Source organism: Lactuca sativa, chromosome 1 (genome assembly GCF_002870075.4).
Source record: "Lactuca sativa cultivar Salinas chromosome 1, Lsat_Salinas_v11, whole genome shotgun sequence".
Taxonomy (NCBI): domain Eukaryota; kingdom Viridiplantae; phylum Streptophyta; class Magnoliopsida; order Asterales; family Asteraceae; genus Lactuca; species Lactuca sativa.
Window position 1 is genome coordinate 22,549,386 of NC_056623.2, and position 9,469 is coordinate 22,558,854.

At 31.7% G+C, this 9,469-nt stretch overlaps 2 protein-coding genes across 2 annotated transcripts; both read right to left on the bottom strand.

Moving 5' to 3' along the window:
* On the bottom strand, window positions 1–4,009 carry LOC111876267 (uncharacterized). The gene is made up of 11 exons (XM_023872819.3): window positions 2,955–4,009; window positions 2,704–2,758; window positions 2,494–2,593; window positions 2,189–2,408; window positions 2,045–2,098; window positions 1,803–1,948; window positions 1,148–1,724; window positions 942–1,056; window positions 821–864; window positions 580–738; window positions 1–456 (listed from the first exon to the last, which is right to left on the bottom strand). Exons 1-11 carry the CDS (start codon window positions 3,840–3,842, stop codon window positions 208–210), a joined length of 2,607 nt encoding a protein of 868 aa, XP_023728587.2. The 5' UTR covers window positions 3,843–4,009; the 3' UTR covers window positions 1–207.
* A 1,091-nt stretch (window positions 4,010–5,100) lies between these two features.
* On the bottom strand, window positions 5,101–7,063 carry LOC111876266 (outer envelope pore protein 24B, chloroplastic). The gene is made up of 3 exons (XM_023872818.3): window positions 6,723–7,063; window positions 5,937–6,293; window positions 5,101–5,352 (listed from the first exon to the last, which is right to left on the bottom strand). The coding sequence occupies exons 1-3, from the start codon at window positions 6,924–6,926 to the stop codon at window positions 5,272–5,274; spliced, it is 642 nt and encodes a 213-aa protein (XP_023728586.1). The 5' UTR covers window positions 6,927–7,063; the 3' UTR covers window positions 5,101–5,271.
* Between the last annotated feature and the right edge of the window lie 2,406 nt (window positions 7,064–9,469).

A 9,469-nucleotide genomic window follows, 5' to 3' on the forward strand; every position in this document is an offset into this window, starting at 1 on the left:
TAAGATCAATATGGAACAACTAACTATAAATAAAGTTGCAACAAAAAAAAAAGTCAAACAATCTTGTATACTAAAAGTTCCAACAAATACCAAATACAAATTACTAAAACAACATTAAAAATATAGTTCCGCATGCAATTTAACCTTATTTACCTATTGAATAACAAGTTATTGAGTTCAAAAGATTGTATGATCAACATCAAATTCCTATACTCTTCCTTGGATCTTTAGAGGCTTCTTGGGGATCTTGAAGGCAGCAAAAACAGATTGACTCAGCTCAACTACACTACTTTCCTTATTACCAACATTGGTTTGCACAGAAGATCTCTTCAGCATCTCAAAAAATGAAGTGCTACTGTTACTATTACTGCTACTGTTTTCATTAATTGATCTGACTTGTGACTGTGAGATGCTGTACTTGGTTGTAACTTTCTTGGTTTGAATTTCCTTTGTTGTCTGCATAACCCAACAATCATCATTACATCATTCATCATTTTATTGAGATAAGGTAAAACATCATTTAAATAAAATAAAATCATAAAAATACTAAGCCTTTATAGAGATACTTGAAACACTTACTGAATCTGAAGCATCCTCTGAAATTGACATTGAGCTTCTGCTATTGCTGTCATCTCGTCCAAATATATATGCTCGACAGGGACCCACACCGGATCCTTGTTTCAGTTGTTTGGAGGAAGTTGGAACAGAATGGCTTGACACTCGACTCAAGAAAGATGACTGCAACAATTATAAACTTCATAAGTTATTAATGAAGTTATAAATGTGATTATAAAAAACTATAAAAAAAAAATTAGTTTACCTTAGAAGAGCTGTTGCTATTCCCTCCTATTGTATCAATGAATGCTGCAAAAAAGTATCAGTTAAGGCAAAATGACAAGATTTTAAAGTAATCAAAGTATCCACTCACATTCACAACTTACCTGTTATCTTAGCCTTCTTGTGTGCATCAGGCACTGTATTTAGCTTCTTTATACGACAAAAAACTTCCCGTGAATCATCATCCTCATCAGGTGACACTAATTTACACTTTTCTTCCTATTCAACATACAATATGAGTTTAAATTTTAAATATTATTACAAGGATATATAAGATTTAAAAAAAAAAAAAACAAAACAAATTACTCACAGCTTTGTTGAGCAGCCGCTTTTTGGCAAGTATCTTCTCTGTTTCCTCATCATCAGATGATGAAAAAGCTTCATCTTTATCAAGAAACATCTGAGCAATCATTTCTTTTGCCTTTTTTGAATTTAATCGAGGAACACGTGGGCGTTCTTCATCTTCATCTTCTTCAACATCATCATCCACCTCTACATCCTCTTCACCTTCTTCCTCATCATCATCATCATCATCAAGTAAAGATCCCTCTCTGAGTTTAGAAGCAACATTTAGTCTTCTCAAAAGATCATCAGTTCCAGCTGCATCTTTTTCTTCAAGCCATTTTTGGTGAAGTTCATCTCGGGTTTCTTTGTCAACTGGTTTTTCTTTATACCCAGTTACTATCATCTCTCTGAGTTCCTCAATGTCATCATCATCATCATCTTCATTTTCTTCATCGTCTCCAAACCGCATTCTGTCATTGTCACTATCATCTTCTTCCTCAGCCTCATCATCAAGAAATGCTTTTACAGGAGCTCCTTTTGGAGAAGAACTCTCTTTCACATATGGAGCAACATTCTCCTTGTCATTTTCTTCTTCATCAGAGCTGAAATTTTGCAAAAGAATCACATATTTAGATGGTAATTATTACAAGCTTCACACAAAAATATGACCTTAAACTTACATATCATCGGGAACAGAATCAAACTTTAATTTCATTGTTAGCAAAGAAGGTTCCATTTCTTCTTCTTGAGAGCTAATAGTATGTTCATCAGGTTCCTCATCTTTAGACTCTGTGCTATCACTTGTTTGGGAATCACCAAAAAGATCCTACATTTAGCAAAGTAATGAGCATACATGGACAAAAAGGTTGAATATAAATTATGTAAAATATTTTTCTCAATAGAGATAGAAGTTAAAAACAACCTGAGTATCATCAACTGGAGCCCGAAGAACAGGTGTAGATTTGTCATCCAAAGGCTGTAGCAACGTTAAAAGATATAATCATATGAGAATCTTTGATACAAAATAATTCTTGCAAAATATAATTTTATATTCATAACTGCATACCATTTGGGGAGAATCATTGTCATGGGTCTTCTGTTCTCCACAGACATCAGGTCCATCCATATCAATATCATCTTCTTTTGGGCCACTTAAAACTTCATTTTCTTTCACAGACTCTGATAGGTCACCAACTTCTATTTCCACATTCTTGGAATGATTTGTGGTCTGTTTCTGACAAGCATCATCTTCCTTGACAGGATCATCACAATTAAACTGGGAAAACCTGCAAATTTAGAATAAGAAAAGGGTATGAAACTAGGAATATAGGCTACATGTAGCAAATATAATAAATCAAGATAAATACTCACTTCTTTGACACCTCAAGCTTCCTTTGTCTTATTTTTTCCAAAATGGATGATATGGGCTTTTGCACAATCGGTACTGGTTTAAACGAAGCACCTCTAGTCTCTAACAGATGAGATACATGGAATTCAAATCAGAGCGATAAAAAAGATTATATAGAATGCATTGCTACCATTAAGAAACACCAAGTGATAATACATGATTAAAACTAGCACCTCTTAAAAGTCTCTGAGACTCAGCATGAAGTTGTTCTAGATGAGCTCTCCTTTCCTGTAAATCCAATAAACAAAATCACCAACAGGGGGGATATGAAACAGCTCAACGCAAAATAAGTAATTGTGTTTTTTTAACTTCTTTTATATTTTTAACATTAGAAAATAAAAGATATAACAACTCGTAGTTAACCTGAAAACGACGAGAAAAGGTATCTAGTCTAAAACAATCCAAAGACGTAGAAGATATGTACCTTTGCTTCCCTTTTTTTGTTAGTAGAAGAGGCTTTGACTTTTGGGTCCTCACTGGAACTCTTAAGTCTCTTTATCTTCCCTTTCTTCTCATTCATCGCATCCTCATTTACTTCCTTCTCCTCATTTTCCTTGATTTTCATATCTGCAATCAATTCTTCCTTTCCCACCATTGAATCAACTACACTCTCAGTAATCTCATCGTCAAAATCCAATGTTCTCTTCGTTTCCTTCCTATCTGTTCTCACAGGCGATTCACCAGCAACAGAGTTCATCTCTGCTTCATTTCCCACCATTTTATCCACTGCACTCTCAGTAATCTCATCTTCAAACTCCAATGCTCTCTTGATTTCCTTCCGGTTTATTCTCACGGGCGTGTCACCATCGCCAGAGTTTGAATTATTTTCCATTCCATCATCACCCAAACCTTCTTCAAACTCTAAATCTCTCTTTGTTTCCTTCCGATCGCTATTCACGCGTGTATCATTGTAACAAGAGCTCAGATCTTTTTCCTTCACACTACCGTCATCAAGCCCCTCTTCGAATTCTAATAACCTTTTCGTTTCCTTCCGATCTACATTCACAAGCGTATCAGCACAAGCAGTGCTCAGTTCTTTTCCATCTACATCACCATCAAAACCCTCAGCCGGCGGAGACGAAAGCGGCTCACATGAATCATCAAATGCTCGGATATCCGAAGATTCTAGGGCTTCTATACTGGCAAAATCAACTCGAGGCAAGTCAATGAGTTCGCTTACTGATTCGACCGGGGCTGATTGATCTGCAACAACCGTAGATTTCTTGAGGCGTTTGAGTCTTCGATGCTTGGGTGAAGGTGAAGGCTCGTTGTTGGGAAAGGAAAATGACTCGTAATCATCGTCGATTTCCATCGTCTGTGATGAAAACGTCAGAGAATTAGGGTTTCGATTTGGTGGAGAAAGACTGGAAATGAATCTGATTATCTGAACGAGTAAATTTGCAGGTGAGGATAAAGAAAAGAGCGGTGGGAGGGGGTTATGGAGGGAGATGCAAAAATGGGTGATTTGGGCGGCAAGTGTTTCGAAATTTGTTAAGAAGGCGCTAAAACTGATGTTTGCTAATAGCATAAAAGAAAATTGACCCTTGGGTTTGCTATGATGTTATATTCACCCTTCTAAGTTTGGTGAACTACAAGATCAATCCTTTTACTTATGATAGCAAAGAGATACTATATGATTGCTCCCTGTCATTATCATATGTCAAAAGTTTATGGTGATGGTCAGATGGACACGTTCATCGAGCAAGATCCGCAAATGAATTACATTGTTTTGTTTTCCGTACAATTAGTCAAGAACACAACTGATCAATGGATTCTTTTGTTGGTTTATTTACGTTTTAATAAGAGAAATTTTCAAATATAACCAAAATACACATCTTAGTGCCAAAAAAAATGAGATTTATTAAAAATATCAAGACCCATCTTTCCCTCTGCGAACTTGGTATTTATTTAAGGGTTAAAAAATTATGTTTTCAAAGTTTTAGTTTGCAATACAAAGTGAGTCCACAAAAGGCCTTTTGCGACATCAGATTGTAAAAAGCATGTTCACAGTACAATACATCACTTCGCAATTCCACATAAATGATATTGAGGATAGAGATGTATTACGAAAAAATCTCTAATAACACGAGTATGAAGAAAGAAAGCGAGTCCACAAAGGACCCTCTGCAAACTCGTTGGTTGATTTTGGAAAACCTCATTTTTTGGTAACTTTATGGCACTAGGGTTTGTATTTTGGTAATTTTTGGAATTTTCTCTTTATTAATTCAATAATACGATTTTATCTTCATCCAAGAAAAAATAAATGGTTTTAGTTGAACAAATAGATCTACAAAACAAACAATTTTTGTTCCAATGTTATGGGTTATATCATTATTTGAGTAATATTCGAATATCAGATGAATGATCTATCAAAGCAAAAACCGGCGAAAAGTGAAATCATAAAACCAAGATTTCGGATTCAAAACCGGATACAATCCATTTGCAAATTACTTATAATTTAAAAAGATATTTAATTTATATTCTAATATGAAAATTGTATACATCTTTGATTAATCTGAAAGATATTTAAAACTGAAAGGAAGACAACCCTATCTTCTAACTCGTGTTCAAGAGAGGAAGCCTTATGGAATAATTTAAACCAATTTATATGACACAAACGTTTAGACTTTAGGCAATGATGCTTACAAAGGTATGTAAATAGTTACATCATTGAAAAGACAATATTAATATCGAACCAAGTTAACAAGTAAACTGATATCATTAAAAATGGCAACCAAATTTCACATTTCAAAATCCCACGTGCTTTCAGCTGTCACTCGTGGGACTTTTACTCCATCCTCCAAGTTGAAAAGTGCTGAAATCTACATATGTAAAAAAAAACCATGGTTAGTAATTTGCTTACATGTAAATATATAATACTATAGGTTGAGATTCTCATCATTTTGAATAGGAGGATATACATAGCGTGTTCATGTTTTGAACCCACAATTAATGGTTTATAAGGGGCCATTTTGTTTGCAAAATGGAATCTACTAAAAGAATTGGAATCTCAAGGAATTTGAATCTGTCATGTGTTTGGTTGGACATGACTTGGAATGTAATTCTTTGATGTTTTCTGTTTGGTTTGAAAATTGATTCTTGGATTATGTATAAAAGGAGGAATTTGCCTTTTTAAATAAAGGTAGGGAGAATGGAATTTCATTCCTTGGACCTACCACTAAGAATGAACAAATTATATGTTGAAGTTGATGTGTAATTTTCTTATTTAAGTATAGTTTTTTTGTAAACATGTAACAATTATAGTTTCATTTCATCTGTAACTTTAATTTTTGTTCAACAACTGTTCATTACTATGTAACTTTGGAAGCTTCCATAAACTGTTTCCAATAAAAGACATAAAGCCAAAGATTTGTTGAGAAAATAAGGAGCATAATGTAATTAATACCTTATAAGATCCAGCCATCTGTGATTTAGTCGTCCAATCTAGTGCCAAATTTTGGTTGGAGGTCTGATACACAGCTCGTAACACGTGATCTGTGTAAACCTTCCTTGAAACTGCAAAATCCCATGAATCTTTGGCCAATTCATAGCTAGGCTCAATGGTCAGCCCTCCATGGACATAAGTGTACTTCAATTTGCAGTTTCCAGAACCAAGAACATGATTGGCTGATACCTTGTTGGCTGAATCAATCACCAGTGTTCCATCAAGCATAGTTCGCTGATCTCCTCTGCTGTGACTGTACACCAAGTTTAATGGCTTCTCTGAAATTTTGATTGTGTTCATGAACTGAAATCTGAAGTCCTGTAGTCCAAACAAAATGCAATTCAGGAACAACAAATTCATATTACATTACACACACAGTCTATAATCTACACCAATAGACAAGACACAAAGATGAGTATAAATATACAGACACGCTTGTAATTGGTATATAGATAAGCTTATTCGCGTATAATTTTGCATATAATTGATCTATCGTGTTCATAAATCGGAAACCTAAAATCAATCGTCCGACACCAATCGATAAAATCAGAAGAGCTGGTTTGTAATATATGCGCACTTAATCGAATTCACAAGCAGAAGCATAAATTAAAAAAATCAAGCGGCAAAAGGAGCAAATATACAAACTTGTGTTTTCATCGATATATGTTATCTGATTAATAATAACATCACAATAACATCACATCTATGAGTTTCACTGTATTAGACCTAATCTGGACTCTGGGGTACCTTTTTGGGGACATTGTAGTCGATGGTGAAGGATCCAGGTTTATCCACTGCTAGAGCTAAACCGTTTAAGCAGGGGCCGTTGACCAGAGTAGCATCGGTCATGGAAGCACGGAGTTTGACATCGCCGGCGTTAAAGGCGAGGGTGATGGCCGAGGCGGGGGTAGTTTTGTCGGCGTCGTACTTTGCCTTGAAAGACGCCTTCATTTTGTGGAGCCGGAGTAGTTGCCCTAGGCGCCGCAAGGAGCCAAAAGACTATGTGTATACCTTTGTAGAAAATAGCAGTAAGCGGAGTTATCGGTTTCTCCGGCCAATATTTTGTTGTGGTTTGGTGAGAAACGTTTTTTATGTTAATTTTTTTTTTTTTTGTCTCTATTTTTTATATACCACGATGAAACCATTTATTATATGGATATGTGAGACCCATTTATGTTAATTTAAAAAATATATATAAATATCAAAATAGTTGTAAACTTTAAATTTTTAATAAAATAAAAAAAAATGAATTATTATAATAAAAATATTTTTTATTTTATAAATTTAAATAAATAAAATAAAATAATGAGCTTTAATTTTGAAATTTTTTAAATTAAAAGGTAAGTTTATTAATAAAAAATATATTTATTTATTGTTATATTTATTGCAATTATTACATTAGAATATTATATGAAATTTAATAAAATAAAAAAACCCATAAAATTACATGTGAAAAAAATTTAATTCAAAATAACCAAGAAATAATATTTGACAAATTAAATGAGAGTGTGACAAGTGGCAAAAAAAACATTCGTTTATTAAAGAGGAATTAATTTTTAAAAAAAAAAATAAAATATAAAAGTGTAAATATTTGATAACTTTTGATTTATAAGAACATAAAAAAAATAATAAATTATTAAATGTGAAACCACCTACGTCAATAGAGTGAGAGATAGGTCTCAGACTGCCTCTTAAAGTTAGTTATATGTTTCGTAACAACTACCTCATATTCTAAATTTGTCTTTAGATCATAAGTAGATGCCTCTTCCAGGGCTCTATTTTGGCCTTTCTCGTATAAGCAAATGAAAGGAAGTTGAGAAGTTTGTTGACTAGGCCGCAATTTTCTTTAAATCGTCTTGGTTAATCTATGATTTTATTCATGAATCTTCCCTTTGTGGATATAAAGAAAGATCATTCATACTAATAGCAGTTAGTCAAATCTACCATGAATGTCTTTAAATTATGTATGTCTTTTTCACCTCTCTAGTGACTTCCTTGCCTGCATCTCCTGTCAACAGCTAGTTAGTCAGAATTAAAAATAGAAAAAAAAAAACAAAGGAATATTAATTTGGGAATTTTAAAATTAAAAGGTAAGTCTATTAATAAAATTAATATCTATTTATTATTATATTTATTGTAATTATTATATTAAAATATTATGTGTAATTTAATAAAATAGGAAAACTCATAAAATGACATGTGAAAAAACAAATCAAATAACCACAAAATGACATTTGGATAGAGAGATTGACTCGTGTACTACACAAGCTCATCAAAGTAAAAGGTTATATTAATGTCTAAACATTAAACATTTCTAAAATAAATACTCCAAACAAATATGACTGAAATGATTAATAAGTAATTACTTACGTAATAAGAGAAAGTTGTTGTCATGTAACATACAATTATATGTAAATAATATACTCATATAATTTAGTAGAATCTAGTCGTGATTTACGTTTAAATAAAACTAAACATAATTTACGATCTAGTATTACAATTTAACGTTGTAATTGTTTATCTATTAAAATTTGGATAATTATGGTTAATTGATATACATATCATTTTTTTGTAAGTTAACACAATGTATTTTTTATATTAATTAATTAAAACTCACTTTTTTAGAAAAAAAAAATTGATTTATAATAAAAATAGTTTTTCTTTATAAGTGTTTATTTAATTTGACTTGTCATTTTATATTTACAAAATTTAAACATTCTTAACTATTTTGAAAAATAATATGTGAATATATTTTTTATAATTTAATTTAATAATAAGATTTATGTTTTAGATTTAACATAATATTTAAAATACAAATAGGTTTATTGCAATATCATTTTAAAAACCTACCAAAAATAACATAATATTTCATATTTAATAATATATTTTGAATTAGTAGATTAATTATATTAAATTGAAATTTGAATATGAAAATTTTGAATTTATAAAGAAATTGAATCAGTTATTGCATTCCTAAAATTGAAATCTATTTATTACATCAAGAAAAGAAAATCCATTTGACCTATAATTATTATGCAGAATTAATAAAATGCAAAAAACCCATAAAATGTCATATGAAAAAAATTAATTATAAATAACTACAAAATAACATATGGCCAAATCAATAAAAATGTGACATGCGAAAAAAAAACAATTTCATTTATTAAATTGAATTTATAATTACTATATTTTGGTTATGTTCCACATCTCATGTCTAGTTTATTTATTTATTGTTTTTTTAAGTTGTTTTAATAAAGCAAAAGTATGTTATAGACTACTTTTAAGGCCCGTTTGATAGTTGTTGGCTGAGAAAGTGCTGACTGAGAAATGTCTGTATGAGTAATAAATGTTGACTGGGTAAAAAAAACATATTGTTTTATTGTTTATCTGACTGAATATGCTGACTGGTGAAAAATGACTATTTTACCCTGCTATACTGAAAACTCTCTTAACAAATTATATTCTAAGGTAAAATATAAATGATTAAAATGAAA

Bases quoted from the DNA above. Each gene is read 5' to 3' on its own strand.
- LOC111876267 (XM_023872819.3), bottom strand. From the start codon at position 3,842: ATGGAAATCGACGATGATTACGAGTCATTTTCCTTTCCCAACAACGAG. The intron at 1,949-2,044 runs GTTGTTTTTAAC...TGCTAAATGTAG, and splicing joins CTCCAGTTGATGATACTCAG to GATCTTTTTGGTGATTCCCA. The intron at 1,057-1,147 runs GTGAGTAATTTG...TATGTTGAATAG, and splicing joins AGCGGCTGCTCAACAAAGCT to GAAGAAAAGTGTAAATTAGT.
- LOC111876266 (XM_023872818.3), bottom strand. From the start codon at position 6,926: ATGAAGGCGTCTTTCAAGGCAAAGTACGACGCCGACAAAACTACCCCC. The intron at 6,294-6,722 runs GTACCCCAGAGT...TTTGGACTACAG, and splicing joins ACTACAATGTCCCCAAAAAG to GACTTCAGATTTCAGTTCAT. The intron at 5,353-5,936 runs GTATTAATTACA...TTACATATGTAG, and splicing joins AGATGGCTGGATCTTATAAG to ATTTCAGCACTTTTCAACTT.